The sequence below is a fragment of the Dermacentor andersoni genome, chromosome 3 (genome assembly GCF_023375885.2).
Source record: "Dermacentor andersoni chromosome 3, qqDerAnde1_hic_scaffold, whole genome shotgun sequence".
Taxonomy (NCBI): domain Eukaryota; kingdom Metazoa; phylum Arthropoda; class Arachnida; order Ixodida; family Ixodidae; genus Dermacentor; species Dermacentor andersoni.
The window spans coordinates 193,527,688-193,551,819 of NC_092816.1; the positions used below are offsets into that span (position 1 = coordinate 193,527,688).

Sequence of the window (24,132 nt, forward strand, 5' to 3'; positions counted from 1 at the left end):
TTGATTTGTTCCGTGCCTCGCAACGAGGTGCAACGCCAGAGCATATGGTCTAGGCTAGCGAAATATGCAGTGCCTGCAAGAACTTGTGGCATACGTGTTGGGATAAATTTTGTGGAATAAAGCTGGGCTGGCATACGAGCCTGTTTGCGATAATCTGAGGGTCAATGCCTGCGCTCTATTTAACTTCTTGTGTGGAAGGGGAAAGTCTCTCCTGCGGAGAAAAAAGTGCCGAGATCCGTGAAGAGAATAATACCACTAGCGGCGGGGCAAGTACTTTCTTGAGGCGACGACGAAATTGATTACTCCTCACGGAGGTTTCTGCCCCAGTATCGACGAGTGCGGAAACAGTTAAGCCGTCAACGTCAGCGTTGATCAAGTTTCGTCGAATCCGCAATACGAGGAGAGGACCTGAGGCAAAATTCCATGATAGAGCATCACCTTTAAGAGCTGCATCCCTTCGTTTCCCTGTCGGAGGTTGGGTGGGGATGTCGGGCCTCGTCGTAGAGGCGATGGGGACGACGGAGGACGCGCCAGCGTCGAATGGGTCTGGTGACCTCAGGGCAGGGGAGCACCTGTGCGGAGTAGAGGTGGCATCGGCTTTGTACGGCTCAAAAGACTAGAAGCGGCGAAACCTATGACTGTTGTATGGCTGAGTCGGTTGAAGATGGCTGTAGCTGTCGGAGCGGCTAGCAATGCCATGGCGGTTGGACGATGACACCTAACTGTTGCAATGGCGCGTGACGTGACCACGATGTGTCGTCACTTCTGGTTCGGTGCAGCTCCACCAAATTGTCACGGGGATTTACGAGTACACGAAGAAGAGATGAAATGGAATATTACAATAATTGTAGGCAGCTGCTACCGCAGAATGCCTGACAGCATCTCCCGCGGCATGCACCGTCTTCTCTCTCTTCGTGGAGCGAAGTGGTCCTTTAACGGCATGTTAGTTCGCAATGAATCTTAACAATATTGTCAAGGAAAGCTTGGATGCATGCGATTCCTCCATTTCAAATCATTATCTGCTCGAGAGTACAAACACGCTGTTTAGATGATGACACAGGGTTTTTATTTTGCAAGTATTCATAATATCAGAGTCCTTCCATGTTTTTTCTGGTCACGAAACTGTTGCCTCAGTTTCATATAGCGCCAGCGCCCGCCGCTAGAGGCGCAACCGTGCATGAGAGGGCATGCGAACGCCGCTACCGCTGTGGTTGTGTGTGGGGCAGCCTCGGTATTCTAGCTTTCTCAACTTCCTCAACCATCGCTTTAGTTGCACGTAACTATTTTTAACATTGAATATAATTAAATTAATGCCTGAGCGCGTCTTCTGCCATGATATGAGCGCACGGGATGAAAAAAAAAAAGCTGCTCATAACATGGAGCTTGCGGTGGTCTCAGACCGAAAAAAAAAAGAAAGATCTGGAATTTTAAGAACCAGAACCGCGATACGATTATGAGGCACGCCGTAGTAGGGGACTCGGGATTAATTTTGACCACCTGTGATCCTTTAATATGCACCTAAATTTAAATAAACGGGTGTTTTGCATTTCGCCCCCGTCGAAGTGCGTCCGCTGTACACGGCCGGGCGGTCTCGCTCCGGATTTCATCATCACCGCCGTTCGCCTCAACGCTTCGGTGGGCTCCGCTTTTTAATATTTGCCTTAAATTAAACACCGCGCATTCGCAACAAAACGCCAGTGGTCCCACTTATCACCAGATGAGTGAGCGCCAGTGCTCCATTGCGCATAGCGCCAGATTGTTCGCCGAGCACAGCTGTTCAGTTTCTGTTAAACTGTGGCAGAGAAGGACTCTGACTGTGGGCAGTATCTTATAAGGAGATCAAAAGAATGACATTGTTATTGCAAAGGGCTGCTGCCGTAGTATACTTAATGACAAAGAAAAGGGAACTGAGCTGCTCCGTGCGCTTAAGATCTCTTGCAAAACGATGCCATTTCTGAATAAGATTTAGGTAGGATTAATGAAAGACGAACTTCGCTACTAAATGTCTAGGGTGCGGCTTTTAACAATAGATTAAGGCGAACCTGAAGTGTTAGGACCTGCACAGTTGAAACTAGCTGTAATTAGGCAATTGCCTTAGCAAGCAGTCGTTTAGAAGCGTCAGTAAGCCCAGCACTTATTCACGCTGCTCGTGGTTTCGACGCAGAAACGACGAGACTAGGTATTTTGGTTCTTAATTCGCAACTATTTACAATATGTTAAAATGTTGCAATCACCGGTCCTGAAATTCTTATCATGGTCGAAAAATGAAAAAAAAAAAAAACTTTATAATTCGATTAAGAAAAGAAACACAACGTGTTGGTGCAAAAACAACATACAAGCACGATCATTTATTTATCATGTAAAATAAGCGGAGCGAAATACAGATAGCACAGAGGCGTCCGGTCATAAATGGTCCACCATTCACAATGCGAGAAGTTTGTTAAAAGCATGGCACTGATATAATACGCATAAAGAAATAAGATCAAACTTGAGAGGTATGCATTGGGGGGCAGGAAACAAACACCAGCAAACGAATGGCAATAAATACAGAATGCATAGTCAATTGTTTCTATAAACAAGAAAGTGTAAAGCATAAGCATTTCATAACACACGGCTAAACAACTCTCAAACGAACACAAGTAGCCACATCACAAATACAGCAATTTTTTTAAATGGCTTGATAGAGATACCACCTTTCTACTTCTTCAGCTGTTACTTAAACATGCAAACACAACTTGCTCAGCAAATCATAATGCAAATGTAGCTAACAGTGTGCTAATAACCTTCTACTTATAGCAGCTTATAGACTTAAAAGTACGTGCAATTGAAGAATTGTAGCCCATCAATAGCCAAGACTAAACAACAATGGAAAATAAACAATGCATATTATTCTGTTTTAACACTTGCATTTAAAGGAATTTAATGCTATACCTTTCATAGATGGTCAGGGTAAGGGCGCTATTGCTGTGAACTACTCTATCCTGGTATAACACAAATTGAGGTTGCAACAAAGCATAAAGCAAATGTGTTTTTGTCATCAATGCCCTGATAAGATCTCGCAACACCGTTGTTCTCCTTCATCATCAGCATTGCAATTTTTTGTAAGTGGTCACCTTTACACGATAATCGTGATACCTACTGAGTCCCTTTAACTGGTACCGCTTCAACTGGTTGGTTTTCTACCACCCCCTGCTGGACATGAAGCTCGCCCGTTTGCTTGCATTTGCTGTGTAAGCGGGTCTTAAGAAAAAACTGAACTACTTCTGCAGTGGTGCTTACAAAGTGCGATTTGCAGCCGACAGCGGCTGTAGTAGTACGACTGTCCATCAAAACATTCTCCACAATATTAACGTACACATCAGAACAGGCAATTTTGTCAACTGTGCACACTTCCAAATGATCTTCCACAATTTGGAGGAGAGCGACTAGCTGGCTGGAAGGCACTTGTGGACCACCTTTGAATTTGGCAAGAATCAGGTCAGTTGCCACTCGTTCAAAACCTCTCATTGTTCTTACACAGCTTGAGCAGCTCAATGAAGAAAACTTTTTTGCGACATAGCCAGCAAGGTAATCCATTATGCATTCTTTTGGGGACTGCTGATGGCAGAGAACTGAAGCCTCCTCCGCCGTTTCTGCAGGTTCCAAGAGAACTTCATCCAGAAGAATAGCCAAAGAACCAGCCTGAAATACAAATACCATATTGTTGGTGTGCTCAACAGCCCACACACAATGCAACAAATTTACTGGATGCCTTGTATTATTATACAGCTTTACCATGGCAACCACAACTAGCCTTTATCAAAAATAGGCATGGCTTTTCTAAATCAACAGCTGCAAAAGCATCCATTCTTGATATGCATGCATTGCACAGTGTCCTACCATACATGCGATGCCCATACAGCTTAATGTGGCCAGAAATGAAGGAACTTGCACATAATTCTATGCAAAACAAGAACTGTGACATGTACACTTAGTTAAGGAAATAAAAAGGCCTGCTTGATTTCATTCTGTTCAGGAAACATTGCTCCAAATATATTGTTGCTCACATGACAGGCCCCAGTAGGTTTTTCTTTGTTGAATAAATCTTGCAGCTTGAGGAGCAGTTGTGGACCATCTCCAGCTACTGAGGAACGCTTGGGCGGCTGGACAAGATTCTTCACAGAAAGCATCCTATATATAAATAGGAATTGCTGGACTGTTGACTGTCCTCCATCACCGGCAACATGTCTGACAATGCGAAAAAATCTCTGAAACGAAAAATGCGTTGTTATTTACCTAGTTGCATGCGGGAAGATGCACTTGTTTACCTCTAATGGGTCTTGTCCAAACTTTCCCGCTAGTACATAGCGAAAACCTGCTTTAAGAAGGTTCTCAGCAAGAGATATAATACTGAGCAGGGTTACTCTTAGAGCCTCGCATGTCGGCTTGCTCAAAAAGCAAATTTGCCTCTGCTTCGGCAGACTTTCTATGTAGTTGCAGCAGCTGTCGAGCCATGCAACGCTCTCTTTCAGTGTTTGTAAAGTAATAAAGTATTTAGCAAGAAATCAGAGATATGTGTGAGGCCAAACGAGTAATTCTTACAGCAACATGTTCAGCTTCATTGTACTGCACATGCTCAGGCCTCCGAGAGTTCAAGCAGTCAAATAATTTGTTCATTCTCCTGGTGAATTCATATGTTGCTGCACACCCATGGAGCTTCGTGCATGCTTCCTGCTCACTGTAGAATTTCATCGCTGTAGCTGTGGATTCACTGAACAACTGGAAATAAAAAATTTTTCTTGTCACAGTTCTTTGTGGGTAATGTGCAAAAGCATGTCCTAATAGCACCTGAACATAAGGTACCTTACCTGAACAGCAAGTTTGACGCTCATTTTCTGGAAAGCATTTGGGTATATATGTGCCTTTGTGAGCTTTGGCACAGCACGCAGTCCAGATTGCTGCTCTTCATATTGTAGGAGTTCTGCATAATGATGATGAAATACTTCCTGGCCTTGTGGGAGCTGTAGGAAAAAGGAAAAATTACTTCTGATAAAACCATACGAGCGTGTATCTAACAGGAACAAAAATTCTTTCACTTACCAGAAACTTCCCAGCTTTCAGCAGGTTGTTTCTAATACACTTAAATATGTGCGGTGGGTCAATGACAGTATAAATCATCCTAGAGGGCTCACATGGGTGCTGAAATGACACCTGTTTGTCTCTGATGTCGCCACGAATGCCTGCAAAGAAATGTGCGACTAATCAAATTAAGTCTTCCTGGCTGGCCTGCAGCACAAGTCGTATGTTATTTAATACTCACCTAGGGACCTCAAGGCTGACCGATTGGTTGTCGAATTATCACATGTCACTGCATCATTAACCGCTCCAGAATTTGACAAGTGTACAATACATTGCAGTAAAAGCTTCGCAAGTACTGCTCCAGGGGTGGCGCTCGATGCGCAGAGAGTTCCCACAGTTTGTGACCATCCATGCAAGAAGGGTCGAAACAGGAAGACCAACACGTGATCACCATTTTTTTCATGGTCTCCTGGCCTGGTGTGTTCACCAAAGTCAACTTTTCCAAGGACTTTCATGTCAGACTCTCTGACGTGCAGGCTTTTCCTGACACTCATTTCGTCGAACATGAGCACACCTGAAAAAGAAATTGTCATTTGAATCATTTCAGAAAGGCACAAGCACAACATGCAGTTTAAGAGATGCGCTTTCCAACTTCGTCTTTCTCTTTCAGGGGAAGTCAGCAGCTTTTCCTTCAGCATGGTAAATATGTGTGCATCAAACCCAAAATCAGCTTTCAAGTTCTTCATGTAGCCGTACAGTGTGCGTGGGTTCGGCAGGGGCAGAAAGTTATTTTCTTGAAGATATGTGTATACAGAGGTCGACTTAATCTTCAAGAGAAGGCAGTCATACAGCCAGTCTTTCTTATACCTGGCGAGGAAAGGGTGCAAATTTCATTCACATGCTCAAGCATGCTACCAGAGTCATTCCTGATGCTACCAAGCATAAACACACTGATGTGAACCAAGGCTATCTGTATGCCAAGAGGTGATGTGAGCAGGCATAATGCACTGTGCTTATCATGCAAACCATGTCAACGTGCAGGCAAACATTCTCTAAAAGAGAGCAGACCACTACAAATAACACAGAGCTGTGGTGCATTGTCAATATGGAACAACGAATAATCAAGCAAATATGTGTGCATGCATTCCCAAGTTCTAACTAAAATGTGTAATAGTACCCAGTGCATAATAACAATCATTCAGCATCTGTTAATAAACATGCTCCAGAGAATAACATTAAGGTGCTGAGAAAGATGGAAACAGCAAGATCACAGTGCTATGATGGTGTGAATAAGCCGCTCCCAGCAGTCAAGAATTCTACGTTTACCGTAGACAAAAATTGTTGCTACATGGTTCGATACTGTGGAATCAAGCAGAAAAATTGGTATCATTTCTGAGTGGTCTTGTGCATTGATTTGCATTTGAAGGCGACCAACATTCGTTCAAAACACATCAAATACGTAGCTTCCACTGTCCTATGATAGACATGGACATTCGTCTATGTACCTAAAATTAGCACACGAAGACTCCACCACCTTCACGCATACTATATATGTGATGCAGTGCATCGAACTTACCGGACAGCTCGAGCAGACTTTGCGCTCGCCTTCATCACACACTGATCAATAATCAATTTCTCGCGATCTGAAAGGCTTTGAAGGTTCTGCTGTTGCCGTTTGTACTTGGCAGACTGCAATCGGAATTTGGCAAGTTTTCCTTGGCATTGTTGAAGCTGCTGTTTCGCGGCTCGAAGCTGGCGCCTCAACGTCTGCACTTCAGCACAACTGGCACAGCCAATCACGCGGTCTGTTTGAGAAGCCGAGTCCGTGTGGTGGTTTTCCACCGGGTCACTGAGCGCCAAGTCTGTAAAAGAAAAAGAACGAAGTTATGTAGTTCGACATTTTGCAGGCTAGAGCCTGCAAATGACCGATGCCCTTCAAACTGACGGCAAGAAGTCAGCAATTTATGGGTGCAATCATAAAGCAAAAGAGTAAGCCACACCTGATGGCGCGGACGTAAACAGGACTAACATACCGTCATTCCCTGATGCAGCATCGGTCCAGTCTGAACACGGCGTCGGCGATGATCGGCGCTCTTCAACCGTACCCGACAACTCACGAGGTCGTTTGCGTGAGGGTCGAACTGTCGATGAGCGGGACCGAGGTTTGGGCTTCGTCAGGTACGCTGGAAGGCCTTCAAAAATCCTTGGAACGGCGTTAGTCTTAAGCGTCGGCTTCTCACGCTCCAGGGACACGTCGTCGCCGTTGATGTTGAAATTGTACGCAGTGACGATGTCCGAGGCGTCAAAGTGTTTCGCGCACACACGCGTATACTTCGATTCGAAATTAAAACCGCCACTTTCCTGCCGCGGTATGGCCCGCTTCCATTTCTCGCGCTGCTCCTTGTTATTAGGTAAACAGAACAACGACACCTTTTCGGTCGTGCCCTTGTAGCCGGAACGGCACCCCGGCACGCAACACGTGTTCGGCATCGTTGTCCCACCCCGCCACTTCAACCAAACAGCCCAACACTCGAAAAATAGCACAGCACATGCACAGAACGCACCCGATCAGTCAGCTCGCCTCGCACTGCGCACATAGAATAAAGAACAACTTTAGAGAAGGGAAACTGTACCTTCCACAGTGGTTCGAAAATAAGAAGCGGCAGCGCATGGAACTTAGTAGGGGGCCCGACAGATGGCGCTACTTAAACAGGAAGCGGAAATGTTTTTTTTTTTTTAGTACAACATTCAATATGGCCGTTTTATACCGGTGCCGTACGCTGGGTACGCGCCGTGCTCGCCTCGCTGGCTTTGCGGCATGCCTCAGCTGCCGCGTTTTAATGGCCAGGAGACTAAAGAGCCTCTACTGACGCCCATACAAACAAGCCACAAGTGAGTGAACAGGACGTGCGACTTTATTGGCAGAAGAAAAGCAGTGCACCTTCTCATACAAGATCAGAAATAAAATTTGCATGTCGAGATGCGTAAACTGCTCACTTTCGTCGCCGCACATGGCGATCTGGTAACGAGCGACAATCAGTAGCGCAAGCAAACTGGGCAGTGCACCACCTGTTTGCATTAACAGTCGCCGTAACTTACATTGCGAAGCAATCGGGTGACGCAAGGCATCTGCTGCCGCAACCAACACAGCGACATGGACTAAACGGCATTTTAGCGTTCCCGCCTTTCCAACCTGCACGTTTCTTTTTGTTCTTTCGGGGGCCGCTAATGTGTAACTCATTGTTGGTGCCCCACATTCTCAATGTGGGCATCACCATTTTGCAGCCACTTTTGCAGGCCTTTCCACCTATGTGGCTATCAACTTCGGACCACGTAATAACGTGTGCTGTCTCCGCTCACGGCACATCACGGCCGATGAAGGCCCACAAGCATAATTTGCCGGCGGCTGCAGCGAGAAATGTTGAATGGGGAGAGCACCAATTACGGTGCATGTAAATTGGGAGTCTTTGTCGCTGTGTGGACTGCAGGAGCAGATGGTTACCTCGGGAGACTGTTGCCCATGCAGCTAACCAGGTCGCCACATCGAAGAAACATAACACGGCGACCATTATCAATCACCGCATAAGGTTCAGACAATACACTGTACATTGGCTAAGATCCATATGACAACAGTGGGCATTCACGCACTACAAATTGCATACAGCTTATTCAGCTATACGACTTCAGGCACAGTGCTTGCCTACGTCGCACATGGTGGTCTAGTAACGAGTGACAACCAGCAGCACAAGCAGATTGGTCAGTGCCCCACCTGTTTACACTGACAGTCACCATAACTTGTACTGCGAATCAATCGGGTGACGCAGGCACCTGCTGCCATAGCCAACACAGCGACATGAACTACCCGGCATCCTAGTGTTACCTCCTTTCCTACATGCACGTTTCTTTTTGTTCTTTCGGTGGCCACTAATGTGTTGCTCACACTTGGGGCCCCACCTGCTCTCAATATGGATGTGGTCTGTTTTGTGGGAATCGCCATTTCGCAGCCACTTTTACAGGCCTTTCCACCCATGTGGATATCAACTTCATACACTTCAAACCATGTAATCATGTATGATAGTCTCTGTTCACGCCAAATCATGGCCAAAGAAGGCCACAAGCACGCTTTACCCACGGCTGCAGCAGGAAAGGACAAACAGGGAGCACCAATCACACTACATGTAAACAGGGAGTTTGTGTCACTGTGTGGACTGCAGGAGCAGGTGCTTTACCTCGAGAGGCCATTGGCCAATACAACTGAACAGGCTGCCACATTCCAGAAATGTAACACGGCAACCATGACCAAGTGGGACAACATTGAAACAAGATTATGCAATCAAATCACTTCAGCATACTCTAACATAATGCTCAATCTATACATTGGCACTATGCATTGGCTACGATCTACATGACAACAGTGAGCATACACGCACACGGGTTGCTTGAGGCACATTCAACCATCCGACTGTAGGCATAGTGCTTGCCTTCGTCGCACACTGCAGTCTGGTAACAAGCAACAACCAGCAGCGCAAGCAGATTGGACAGTGTGTCCCCCATGTTTGCACCGACAGTCGGCGTTGAATATGAGCAGCTTGCATTGCGAAGCAATCGGGTGACGCAAGCATCTGCTGCCACAGCCAACAGTGACATGGAGTGCCCGCCATTTTAGCGTTACCGCCTTTCCAACCTGCATGTTTCTTTTTGTTCTTTTGCATGCCACTAATGTGTAACTCACACTTGGTCCCCCACATTCTCTATATATGGGCATGGTCGGTTTTGTGAACATCACTATTTTGCAGTCACTTTTGCAGGCCTTTCCACACATGTGGATATCAACTTCATGCACTTAGAACCATGTAATTATATATGAGAGTCTCCGTTGACGCCAAATCATGGCCGAGGAAGACTACAAGCAAAATTTGCACACGGCAGCAGCAGGAAAGGACGGAACGGGGAGCACCAACCACGGTGTGCGTGTAAATTCGCAGTCTATGTCACTGTGCGGACTGTAGGAGCAGGTGCTTGCCTCGAGAGACTGTTTCCCAATGCAACTGACCAGGCTCCCACATATGAGAAACGTAACACGGTGACAAGTACCAAGTCGGACAGCGCCGAAACCAGATTCTGCAATCAATCACTTCAATGTAGCTTGCACAAAAACACAGGCTGTCGAGCAAGAATAGCAATCCTGAATGAGGCTAGGAATTCAATATGGGAATGAGAAAGCTTGCATTCAAGAAAGAAGCCAATCTACCTTGCAAGCATTGAAAGCCAAAAACATTAACAAAAGTTAAATGCTACATAGCACACAGTGTAAAGGTTAATGCAAGACACACGCCAATGCTGCATCAGCTAGAAAGAACTGCTACAGATATGTTATGCTACTATACACTGACTGGCATTAAGTATGAGCAAAGAATCGGTTGACCTTTATTGTTTGTATGAGGAATAGGAATGATCTCTAACAAAAGTGTGGAATGAAAAAGCTTGCATTCATTGAAACAAAATTATACTTGGCAAGAACTGGCAAGGCCAGGAAGCTCACTAAGGAAGGGCAAGCTGACAGAACACTCTTAGCCAGCGTCATCTGTGCTTGTTCAGAGGTTGCAGGTACATCTGAAGACAAATAATTTTTGTTGTTGAGGTACCTGGATGACTCGGCCAATATCCGTGCTGGTGGAATGATGGCGTAGGCTCTTTTCACTCTTGAAACAGTCGTCCGTAGACTTGATATCTCATCCAAATAATTCTGGAATGGCTTCCTTGTTTGTGGTCTTGCGAATTCAGCTCCAGCCCCTTCCTGTTGGTGTAGATGGGGGCTCCCGTGATGACCAAGATGTACTTGGCACAGACTCTGTTGGGGCAAAACAATGGCACATGAGATACAGCAGAGATTATCCAAACTCATGTAGTGTTTTCTTTTATGTTCGAACTAATTATGCTGAACTGTAAACATGAACAAATGTTCATATCATCTGCTACAAACAACTGACATGTATCTCAAGACTAGCAAGTCAATACAGCATATATCAAGCATATTTATTTCTGAACCAGGTGTTGTTTACCTTGTAGTAGCAGCCAAAGTCCACACAAAGACCTTGTTGTAGCAGGCAGCAGCTTCTGTTTAGTGCATGGAGTGTGTTGCTTTATACTGGTGCCATCCTCATTACTGCATGTCTGGAACAGAAATTTTGACTGCATCAGAAATTGAATAAGCACAATTTTGCAATATAAAATGCGTAAAGGTGCGACATATACATTGCAATGGTTTGTGACTACAAAACACATGCAAATGTACACTGTTTGTTCTAGGGTGCTTAAGCAGCATGGTAAATAAATATGGTTACTCTCCGTAAAATTGATGTCTGCGTAACTACAATGCATGTCAACAGCTTAAGTATTATTAAGATCACAAATAAGTACATTTGTGCGCTCGTTTATACACTAGAAGAGATCACACTGCTGATTTCACAAGCAAATAGATGAAAGACATGAAGCTATTAGAAATGATGCATTCTTTTTGTGCATGAACGTGATGCACCGCTTCGCTACTGCAAAAATAGATGTCCTGAGGTAAGCCAAACTGAACAGCAAGAACATTTGGAACCAACAGGTACGAAATATGGGTGAATTATCATGTGTGCAACTGTTTAATACATTAAATTCAGTACTTTAGCTTCAGTTTATCAAAAGGTTATTCGGTTCTGTGAACGAAAGAAGTTGCCGGTGGACTCGAAAAAAAAAATATATTGATAAGGCAACTCAGTCACTTATGGCTACGGCTACAACGAGATGAAAAATGTGACGCGCGTTCCGATATCGTTTCTCTTTCGTGAATGTGTGTATAATGATGGCCTCGCAACTGAAAGTTTATTTCGGAAACAGTAACGGAGGGTCCTGACTGCCCTTATGCAATGCAGCATCTAGTTCGTTAAGTTAACGAGACGAATAAATGACATAGCGATTGAAGCAGTGATGTTAAACGACTCACCGGTATTGCTGTCCCCAGTTGCAGCAGGACCCGGCTCCCATTTCGATGCAGACGTGTTCCACATGGCTCACGACTGAAACCTAGCTTTCAGGCTTACACCCCAAATTAAATAACGCGAGACATCTAAGCGCAGTGAACTGGTGTTAGCACAAAATAACCAACCAATGTACGAACCAAGGAATCCGTACCTGCCGCGCACGTGAAAATACCGGTAAAAATTTTAAATCCAGGCCAGAGGTCACGTGGGAGGTCGATGATGCTGAACGCTATTTTGCGTTTAAAATGACAAAAAACAACAAAGTTGGTAATGAAAAGTACAATGTAAAATTAGGAATTATAATTTTGTAGTCTTTATCATGCAATAAGAACGCTTCCTTAATTGTTGAAGAAAGTTTGTAGGTTAAAATTGCGCTTACTACGGCGCCTCTAGCGGGAGATAATGTGCTCAACGGGGAACCTTTTTAATTGGTGTACTATGCCTGTTTCTTTAGCAGCGCCGCGCGGTCGATTTTTTCGCCCTCTGTGGCCATTTGTTGAACTTGAGAGTGTGCGGGGCCTGCTGCGCACGCGTTCGGTACGCGAACGATGCCCTCTGTGGCACAGTGGCGCCGCATCGCGGCACCTTTGGGCAGCATATGAACCTCTCCCATAGCGTGACGGCGGAGTTTCGTGACCAGAAAAACATGGAAGGACTTTGATAATATTGTCCTCAACAAGTGTTCCTTTTGGTCATGCACATTTATTTCCATCACATACATCGTCAAAGCATAACTGAGTCTAACTGTTAATAATTCGAATCTGGCTAATCCGCAAGCGAAATAGGATCCAGCACTTGATGTCATCATCATCGTCATCATCATCTTAATAATATATGGGGTTTTACGTGCCAAAACCACTTTCTGATTATGAGGCACGCCGTAGTGGGGGACTCCGGAAATTTTGACCACCTGGGGTTCTTTAACGTGCACCTAAATCTAAGTACACGGGTGTTTTCGCATTTCGCCCCCAACGAAATGCGGCCGCCGTGGCCGGGATCATCATCATCATCATCAGCCTGTTTATGCCCACTGCATGCCAAAGGCCTCTCCCATACTTCTCCAACTACCCCGGTCATGTACTAATTGTGGCCATGGTGTCCCTGCAAGCTTCTTAATCTCATTAGCGCACCTTACTTTCTACCACCCCCTACTACGCTTTCCTTCCTTGGAATCCAGTCCGTAACCCTTACTGACCCGGTTATCTTCCCTCCTCATTAATGCCGTGCCCGTGCCCATTTCCTTTCCTTGATTTCAACTAAGTTGTCATTACCTCACGTTTGTTCCCTTGCGCAATCTGCTCTCTTCTTATCCCCTTAACGTTACACCCATCATTCTTCTTTCCATAGCTCGTCGCGTCGTCCTTAATTTAAGTAGAACCCTTTTCGTCAGCCTCCAGGTTTCTTCCCCGTAGGTGAGTACTAATAAGGCACAGATGTTATACACTTTACTCTTGAGGGATAATGGCATCCTGCTGTTCATGCCTGCCAAACGCACCCCAGTGCTTTCTTATTCTTCTGATTATTTCAGTCTCATGATCCGTATACGCGGTCACTATCTGCCCTAAGCAGATTTATTCCATTACTAATTCGAGTGCCTCGCAACCTATCGTAAGCTGCGGTTCTCTTAGGAGATTGTAAAACATTACTTTAGTTTTCTGCAGATTAATTTTTAGACCCAGACTTCTGCTTCGCCTGCCCAGGTTAGTGAGCATGCATTGCAATTGGTCGCCTGGGTTACTAAGCAAGGCAATATCATCAGCGAAAAGCAAGTTATAAAGTAATCTCCATTAACTCTTATCCCAAATTCTTCCCAATCCAGGTCTCTGAATACCTCCTGTAAACACGCTGTGAATAGCGTTGGAGAGATGGTATCTCCCTTCCTGACGCCGTTCTTTCTTAGGATTTTGTTTCTTTCTTTATGGAAGACTGCGGTGGTTGTGGAGCCGCTATAGATATCTTTCAGTATATTTACATACGGCTCGTCTACACTCTGATTCCGTAATGCCTCCATGACTGCTGAGGTTTCGACAGAATCAAACGCTTTCTCGTAATCAATGAAAGCTATATAAAAGGGTGGGTTATATTACGCACATTTCTCTATGACCTGATTGATAGTGTGAATATGGTCTATTGTTGAGTAGCCTTTACGGAATCCTACCTGGTCCTTTGGTTGACCGAAGTCTAAGGTGTTGCTGATTATATTTGCGATTTCCACAGTAAATACTTTGTAGCTCATGGACAATAAGCTGATCGGTCTATAATTTTCCAAGTCTTTGGTGCTGCCTTTCTTATGGATTAAGATTATATTAGCGTTCTTCCAAGATTCCGGTACACTCGAAGTCATGAGGCATTGCTTAAACAGAGTGGCCAGTATTTCTAGAACAATCTGCCTACCATCCTTCAACAAATCTGTTGTTACCTGAACCTGCCCAGCTGTCGTCCCCTTTTGCATAGCTTCCAAGGTGTTCTTTACTTCTTGCGGCGTTACTTGTGGGATGTCAAATTCCTCTAGACTATTTCCGCTTCTATTATCGTCGTGCGTGCCACAGGTACTGTATCAATCTCTATACAACTCCTCAGCCACTTGAACTATCTTATCCATATTAGTAATGATATTGCCAGCTTTCTATCTTAACGCATACATGTGATTCTTGCCTATTGCGAGTTTCTTCAGTGCTTTTAAGCTTCCGCCGTTCCTGAAACCATGCTGAATTCTATCCACATTATACTTCCTCATGTCAGGTATTTTACGCTTGTTGATTACCTTGGAAAGTTCTGCCAGATGTAGGGTAAGAGGGTTTCTTATTTTGGCGTTTCTTAATAAGATCTTTCGCATCCTGCGATAGCTTACCGGTATCCTGTCTAATGAAGTTACCACCGACTTCTATTGCACACTCTTTAATGATGCCCATAAGATTGTCGTTCATTGCTTCAACACTAAGGTCCTGTTCTTGAGTTAAAGCCAAATACCTGTTCTGCAGCTTGATCCGGAATTTCACCATTTTCCATCTTACTGCTAACTCATTCATCGGCTTCTTATGGACGAGTTTCTTACGTTATCTCATCAAGTCGAGGTAAATTTGAGATCTTACCATCCTACGGTCAGTGCAGCGCATCTTGCCGATCACGTCCACATCTTGTATGATGCCAGGGTTGGCGCAGAGTATGAGACCTATTCCATTTCTAGTATCGCAATTCGGGCTCCTCCACGTCAAATTTCGGTTATCCCGATTGCGGAAGAAGGTATTCATTATCCGCAAATTATTCCGTTATGCAAGCTCTACTAATATCACTCCTCCGCTATTATTATATCCTATGCCATATTCCCCCACTGACTTGTCTCCAGCCTGCTTCTCGCCTACCTTGGCATTGAAGTCGCCCATTAGTATAGTGTATTTTGTTTTCGACTTTACCCATCGCAGATTCCACGTCTTCATAGAAGCTTCCGACTTCCTGGTGGTCATGACAGGACGTTGTCGCGTAGGCCTGTGCGACCTTAAATTGGCACCTCTTACTAAGTTTCCTAAGACCTGCCACCCTCTCCTTAATGCTGAAATAACCCACCCTCTCCTTAAAATCTGAAATAAATTGCCCATCTTCTTTCTTAGAACGCTTCATGCCCCGTATTTGTAAAAGGCACGCGAGATTTTTGAAAGCATCCGACTAAAAATAAATGAAATATTTATCTTCACAGATAATCGGCTAGTGCGATACATGTCTGAAAAGTGGTCCCCACGAAATAATACGAGAATCTTTCATCCGCAAGCAAAATAAACGATGAAAAGCGACATCTTATTGGTTAACTCGGAAATAAGAAATATAAATTTACATATGTAGAGTTTAGCTGTGTAGGTTTAAATATTTCGCTGATTGCTTTACACGTCGGAAGTCACCGCCCCTGTTCCAGGAAACGCCTTTTGTAGTTTATATTCATTTACTTACTCATCAGCGGCTGAAACGTATTATCGAGGGTAATGGGTTGAACAAGATAAATAAATGATACATTCAGCAAAAGACTAACTTTCGAAATATACATTGTTAGCTGGTGGTAAATTACCAAGAAGTTTCAGTGCACAACAGGAAGACAGTTTTACAGTATTACCTGTAATTGAAAACAATTCAAAGAGAACGTACTCTATCATTAACAAATTCAGGTTACACATTGGTTGTTAATGTTCCACGAAACATGAAATATAAATACTGCTTACGATATCTGGGTGAACTCGATAACATTCAAGTACCATTCAAGGGGTGTGCGAGTAAAAGAAGCTAAAAAATATTAGTGTGACAAGATTTGATGCCCGCTTTATAAAGTTCATCGATGTGGTGGGATGTGTGTTGCGATGAAATATTGACACATGTGCTTGTTTATCTTTCTTCTGTGAGCGCTGTTCACCGGCTAACAAATGTTGAACGTTATAGCTCAGCGCATGACGCGCCTGCTTGCTTTTGAAGTTACGCGAAGGCTGCCGTTCATTCTATCTATTGTGTATGTCCTCGGCGAACACTCTATTATAAGATTTCACGCGCGACACGAATTGTGTAATAGTTTCTGAAAACCATGCGATTACACTAGAACCTTCGATGAGCGATGTATCAAAGCCGACGTGCTTGACCCGCTGAATAGATTCCGACGATCGCCGAGCGTGTTCACTGCTATCGCTGCGCTTTGAGTATGAACTAGGTCTTGTGGGCAGAAGTTCGCCCAATAAAAAGTTGGTTTCGTCATTCACAGTTTTGCCATTGCGTTATTACCTGTCACTACTACGTGGCAATATCAATTCAGACGTAGATATCCAAGCTTAGTTCTACGTGCGGTTAGAGTAGCGGCCATATCATAATTTAAAAGTATTAAACAAGTAATTTTTAAGAAGTTTTAATTACGCAATAGCCAAATGGAATCTCATACGGCGAATAGATATTCGAATTCTGTTTGTATTTTAGTTTTGTTTAGTCGCAATATCAGAGACAATGGTGCCGTATAAAGGTATTGGGGCAAAAAACCCAAACTTCAATTCGCATTCATTGTGAGGTAATATAGCTTGACCATGTCAAAATGGCGGTAATATAAACCCCTAAATACTTATACGAATCTAAAGGTTCTAACGCAGCCTTGGCAAGTAAATACATAGACAAATTTCGCATATTTATTCACAAGCACATAAATATGCATTAATAGGCGTTTATTTCCACGAGGCATTTGCTACAGCAATTAGTTACAGCATCATACTCACAGAGAACTCCATTAATAATCAAAATTAATGGGTTCGGAATCATTAAAAGCTTCGTAATTTAAAGCTGTTGTTTGCACTTACTACGTTCGACATTTAGTCGTCACATAGGCATGTTTCTTCGTTTCTTCAAGAAGAAAATGTGCAGAGATACTTAAAATTTTGTCTCCTTTCAAGTTTAAATTACGCGATCAATCGATATTGCTTCCAAATGTGGGTCCTGATGACATCATCACGGCAGACGAAATAGCAGTTGGCTGCCTGCAGAACCAACGCGGCATGTTGTGCGTTAATTAGGAGCTCTGCACATAAGTAGTTGATACTGCTTGGTTCTATGTAAATGTGCAATACAGGGCCCATATTAGGCTTCGCCATTGTCTTCAGTTAGCTGAACAGGACTTCCTGCATTTCGAAATGGCGCACATCATGTCAAATGTGCGTGCATGGTTTCATTCGTGCCGGTTAATTGAGATTTCATAAGAGGGTTATACTTCTGTGTTTATGCATTTTTCGGGAACAAGACCTGACACTGCCTTTCAGTGTGGAGAAAAGGGGCCTGAAGTGGGTACACCTTGAAAAATTGCATGGGGGCGACATTTTACACTGTGTTCTATCTTACAAGCAATGAAAATTGCTACTGCAACTGCGTGACACAAACACCATCGGTGGAAGTTGTGCCGAATTCTGTAAGATCGCAAAAACAATGAGCGTTCTTGCGGCAAAAGCGTCAATTAGCCTATTGAATGAAAAATTCGGCGTCTGTCGCGGCTAGCAGCGAAAAGGCGCCTAAAGTCACATTGGCCGCGACGCCACGTCATGAGCGCGCCTGGGCGGAGAAAAGCCGGCGAACGGAAGCGCCTGCTACAGCTTTGCGCGACAGGTGTTGCGTCACGGGAGAAGCTATGGCCGCGACGTCACGTCACCCTCGTTCTCGCTGTTCTCGGCTGCGCATGAACAGCGCATCGGTAAGGCCAAATCAAAATGCGATCGCCTGGCCGCGAGGAGTTTATTAAGGCGGAAGCCTTTAATGGCTCATCGTCAAGGTCACCTGCCGTTAGCATAAACTGTCACAGCTTTCCGGCTTCCTGATTGGTCTCCTCTGTGTCGTGGCGTCAGTGTCGCTAGCTGCAGGTGTGCGCCTCCTGAGTGGATCGCGTGCGTGACGTCACTGTCGCCAAGCGCGGGTGTCGGGGTGGTTCGGCGCCGCGCGGGATGACTCATCACATCGGCACACGTGGCGGCCGTGTGCTCGACGGTGCGCCCTGACGTTACTGAGGCGCTTGAGGTGGCCTCCCGAGGCGCTCCTGGCAACCCTCTGCTTGGGCGTGGTGTGGCGTTGGCAGTGGCGGCAACTTACTTTGCGTTATCGTGTGGGAAGGATGCCTCGTCTCGCCAAACCAGTGTCTCCCAACATGCCACGGGCGACAGGCGCTGAACGCAAGCGGTGCTCAAGAGAGCCTGAGCGTATAGGTCGCATGCATCAGGGCGGCGAAGGGCGTCCGACACCACAAAGTCCTGGGACGGGACGGGCCAACGCAAGAGAGGCAATGCGTCTGAAGCGAATTGAAGCTTGAAACGCAAATGAAGCTCCGAAGCGCCGTGACCGCCATCTTGCCGCGGCAAGCCAAGCAAGTACAAGTCAATCGCGCGAAGCGGATGATGAGGATGGCAAAGTACACCCCGACACCACCATGGAAGACGCGTCTCCTGCTCATCCACAAACGGCGCTGGAACAGTTCCAGATGGCCACAAACTGCTTTAAATGACACTTCGTCCAGAATGACGCTGCAGGCATTTAATAAACAAACAAACATTCACATTACAGTGTACGAGTTGCGTGCCTCCGTGATGTTTCCGACGCAACAAACAGCAATTGGCAATGGTTTCAGGCGTCCGCTGTTTCACACTTTAGTCTCGACAAAGGGTCTTCCGTTTTTGTTACACAAGCGACCGGTCAGCAAATTTCGATTAGATATTACCGCTTTCGCAATTAACAACTTATCAGAAATATATAGGGGTCCTCGAATTCTTCAGAGTCGCGGTTATATCTTGAAAATATTTCAGCCGCTTGCTGAACAGTATTAGTTTGCAATATGACGCCTGCAAGGCGCATTCAAGTGAGGCGCCTTAAAATATTCCGGTGCACGCGGCTCTAACATCTTGCAAATAATTTACTCCAACCGTTATAGAATATTAGAAGGAACGACTTAGATATTTTTACCCAAGCAGTCGCTCATTTAATTAACAACGCTGCCTTCTCCCTTCTTTATTTACTCTCCATTTCTGTGCAACAATACAGATATATTCCACCGACAAATATATTGTGCGAACTCGAACTTGAGGTGCCTCCTATCTCAATATACAGAAAATCGGCAATGCTATTGCTGCTCAAACACTGCGCCAAATTTGACAAAGTTTCTTGCATTAAAAGGAAAAGTTGCAATGCAGTGATTTCAGAAAGCGATTTCTTTAGGCTGTCAACTTTTTCACGAAAGTTGATAAACATTGCACCATCTGAAATAGAAATCAAGTATATAACTCTGTATCGCACGATTAAAAAAGCAATATGCAGTTCTGTGGTTGCAGCGGTGGCGTAGAGGTGGAACACCCGCCTCGCGTGCAAGAGGTCCGTGGTTCGAATCCCGGTGCCAAACTGTACCAAATGTTACAGCTAAACCGGACGAAAATGTTGTAATATGCGGCTCCTAGAAATATACTACTAATTTTTGAATACTACATGCAAACATTACCTGAAATAAACATACGTCATAAATTCGTACAGCATATTTCTTCGCATTAGATGTTCTAACGGATACAATTTATAAATATGCCATGTTTGATTTTGATTGTGAACTATGGACTGAACTTCATGCTTCCATTTCATTTTTTTTTTCAGATTTACCGATTTCCGCGAATTCTTGCCAAACATTCCATGGTCTAAATCAAAATTCTGCTTGCTGAAGTCCTTGTAATTTAACTTCGTCTGAAATGCGACAAATTTCATCGCAGCATCTTCAGCGGCTCTCACATAGAATATTACTGTGTTTTACATACACTGAGCAGCTGGAATCAGAGATAGAGCCGAGCTTGAGGCTTCCATCTAAACAGCGCTTCGTGCAAGTTCTATAGGAAATCCATGATCGAAACGATGGTGTACACGGCGGCACAGATACACGAAATAAAAGAATTCAAGAAAAAGAAATATTTGCCGGAAGCTCATCTCGGCCAGACGTCTCATCCGCAATACCGACAATTTTATGGTCAGATGTCCAGCCAAATCATCGAATCAATGCCATTTCAGCATGTAGGTGGCCATCTTCAATAGAAGGCCGATCCATAAGCACACTCGTTTCCAGGTGACGAGGTGAAGTGACAGCCTCGGTGTGTGCCACTTTCGATTGAGCTTTGTTTAGTTGCGCGTCTTAGAATGCGTCATGAAGGGAATTTCGAGTTTTTTAAGGTCGATACGCCACGTGATGGAGAAAAAAGGGAAACAACGAAATATCTCGAATTCCTGAGTTTATCTGTAATAGTGGAAGAAGAAAGGCCGCTGAAACGACATTCCTTTTTCTTCGACCACTGCTTTTTAGTTGAAGCCTCCGTCTTTCCGGGAATTTGTCTTGTTTGGAGCACCTTCTGCAAAGAAGACATTGAAACCACATTGGGAAGCCCTACAGTATTATTGCATTTTACAACCACTCTTTCCTTCTGCAGTAGCCATCGTATGTCATGCGTCTTGACAGTTCGTTGGGCGTGCTAAGCACACACATGCGCATATGTGTTTGGCATGTTGGGGTGCTATGGCTGGAATGCTCGAAAATCACTTACTTGCTTGTTTGAGAGGAATGCATGGCCCAATGTTGTGCCTTTATATGAGCGATGCCGTAGCAGATGGCTTCGTATTTAACTGCCAGTGGTTATTTAGGGTGCCACTGAAGATTAGCAGATGACCGCTTTGTTTCCTTTCCCCAAGATTAATATGCGTTCGCCGCCGCAATGTGGTTATTCGAGTGGCGACCTTTAGCCCCGCTGCGAAACGCCACAACTGAGCCAATTGAACGAGATATATTTCTTATATTTACACTGGCGCTTAGTTATCAGGGCCATTTCTTTATTCGGTTCAGAAGCATGACCTCCACGTAACTTTAGCGTTCAGAACGAAAACCAGTAGTTGCTTTTAGTGACGAAATACAAAATAAATTACTGCATTTTTCTACACTGCGCCAACATCGGAACGAGGACTAGGTGCAGCGCAGAGACGTTGCGAAGGCGTTTCAGCCGCAACTTGTCTGGCCTAAGAAGTCCCTGCAGATCAATTTAATGGCGCTGAAAGCGTCGACGCTGCATTTCTTCCTGACGTCCCCCAGGTGGACGTTGAACATCAACAAGGCAGATCGGTGATGGAGCGATCCAAATATCCGACGGGCTTTGGTGTACTGCGTACGAATGCAGATCCATAGGTTGCGTCTATCATTCGCCACCAAGAGCACATAATTCACTAAATACACACGCACGTTTTCAAAAATACACTGACACAACATTGCGCTCAACTTTGACACTCGGTTCTGAGAATTACTTCGCCATATCTGAAGGCAACTACCTCAGAGACGCATCGACTGGGAGCCGCACAACTTCATGTGTTCGTCAACCCTGCCCGACTTCTTCCGTCTTGCACAAGACAAATAGGGCAAAACATCTGCAACTAACAAAGATGGTTAAAACACGTCTTCACAAACTGTTTTTGTTGCTAAGAAGGCCACAAAACGCTTTGCGGAAACCTTTAGGCGGCTTATGTGCTGATGCTCATTCGGATGAAAGTACAAAACATACGTTTCAGTGCTTTCCTCTCCTGTAAACGATTGTTAGATGTTTTACAGCCTAAACAGCCGCAGAAGCTGCACTTGAATAACGCTCACATGCACCTCCTTTCCTTCGGTGTCTCATTTTCCCATCCTGGAAGGCGCACGTTCTCATTCGCCGCACAACTTGAGTTCCGCAGTCTTTCGAGCTGTAGCGTCTGTACGTATTTGACGGAGATAATACACAACGCAAACGTAAAAAGTAGCGCTAGGCTTGAGTGACAAAGCGTATGTGAGCTTACGCACATGACTCAAGGCCAATAACCTCGGTAATTCATAAAATGTAAAATGTGAAAAATAACTTCATTAATATTAGGTGCCGAAAGCACGATCTAATTCTCAGGAACACTGGTCATGGAGACTACGGATTCGTTTGTAACCGCTTTGTTTCCTAACATGCACTTCAATGCAAGTAGACGAGCGTTTTTACATTTCGCTCCCATCGCAGACGCAACCTCGAGCTACCCGCCGTGGTTGCTCAGTGGCTATGGTGTTGGGCTGCTGAGCACGAGGTCGCGGGATCGAATCCCGGCCACGGCGGCCGCATTTCGATGGGGGCGAAATGCGAAAACGCCCGTGTACTTAGATTTAGGTGCACGTTAAAGAACCCCCGGCGGTCGAAATTTCCGGAGTCCTCCACTACGGCGTGCCTCATAATCAGAAAGTGGTTTTGGCACGTAAAGCCCCATAATCTAACCTAATCAACCTCGAGCTGAGCAGCGCGATGCTCAGCCAATCAGCTACAGCGGCGGGTAACAGAAGGTATGTGCTTTCGTAGAGCAGTTGCGCAATATTTAGTGTGACGCTAGTTTCAGCCACATGGATACGCAGTTATATATCTTATCGCAGAAGATCGCGTGCAGTCACGCGGGTTTGTACCTGGCCGTCTTTCCGCAGGATGTTACAGCCGGATGATCTGAAGTGACGACGCGACAGCGACGGTGGTCGAAGAAGGAACATACACACACACATGGTGCCACTTCCAAGAATGTTTAATCAGGAAAAGAACGCCACTAACCCACTAGTTACATCCGGAGTTTTTATCATGGTTCCGGTTCAGCCTCCTCGCAAGCTTTTTTCTTTTCTGCCTGAATCTGCACATTGAGCTGCACTACAAATGTGTTGTGAGGTATTCAATCGAGTAGAAAATACAGTATTATCGCAATGTGATTCATTCCTAATCCATTATACTTTAACTATCAGATTTGACAGCATAGAGGGCAGCGACAGAGTCCGTCAGAAGCCGCTTTGCGTTCGTTGCAGGTTAGCATTCCTTTTGTTACTACACGAGAATCATTGGGATAGCTACCTCTATGCTGCCAAAATGGAGCTCTCGTGTGTGACAGATTTCCGTAGTCATGAGCAAATTAGGAATGTTTCGAGAAGAGATGAGCAAGGAGATGCTTAAATTCAAATCTGATATTGAGGGAGAACTAATACAGGAACTAAGATACCTAATACACGGTGTGAGCTTTTTCAATGATGAAGTTGAGAAAATAAGGCGAGATAATTCCAATGTTGTGGGAGATAGCATGTCTCTCAGGAGCGTCAGAGATATGACTGTCAAAGATATGTCCGCTAAAATTTGGTCTAATCAGGACACCAGAGTAGGCCGCAATATGCCCGAGTGCAGATACCCCAAAACTTTCATTCCTTGCACAGAATCTCGTCCAGGAAGGCCAATAGTCTCACTTGACCACGCGTACTTGAGTTGATGTTACTGTTCATTATATCCCTCTGGTGAGGCCTTCGCACATGTTTTGAAAACCTATGAATTCACCTAGGCGCACGTTTCCACTCGCAAGTTGCAGCATGCACTGGTGCATGTGAGGGGCAGGCTCCAAAGAAATACTTCGACGCCGTGGTATATATATACCATGTGCAATCTGCGACTGCATTTGCATCAACAAACGATGCTATTTCAAAAGCGCTTAAAACAGAATGTGCATGATGTCAAAA

At 44.9% G+C, this 24,132-nt stretch overlaps 2 protein-coding genes across 2 annotated transcripts in view; both read right to left on the reverse strand.

Annotated features, from left to right (window-relative positions):
- Positions 1-2,320: 2,320 nt before the first annotated feature.
- Positions 2,321-7,634, reverse strand: LOC140216808 (uncharacterized). The gene is made up of 7 exons (XM_072287369.1): positions 7,092-7,634; positions 6,635-6,920; positions 5,300-5,632; positions 5,080-5,219; positions 4,848-5,000; positions 4,047-4,758; positions 2,321-3,681 (listed from the first exon to the last, which is right to left on the reverse strand). The coding sequence occupies exons 1-3, from the start codon at positions 7,546-7,548 to the stop codon at positions 5,575-5,577; spliced, it is 801 nt and encodes a 266-aa protein (XP_072143470.1). The 5' UTR covers positions 7,549-7,634; the 3' UTR covers positions 2,321-3,681; positions 4,047-4,758; positions 4,848-5,000; positions 5,080-5,219; positions 5,300-5,574.
- A 13,797-nt stretch (positions 7,635-21,431) lies between these two features.
- The window catches only part of LOC129382931 (uncharacterized), a 31,175-nt gene continuing 28,474 nt past the window's right edge, over positions 21,432-24,132 (reverse strand). Inside the window, exon 4 of the mRNA XM_055067150.1 lies at positions 21,432-21,750. Coding sequence (XP_054923125.1) covers positions 21,589-21,750 — 162 coding nt within the window. The 3' untranslated portion in view covers positions 21,432-21,588. The remainder of the gene's footprint in view (positions 21,751-24,132) is intronic.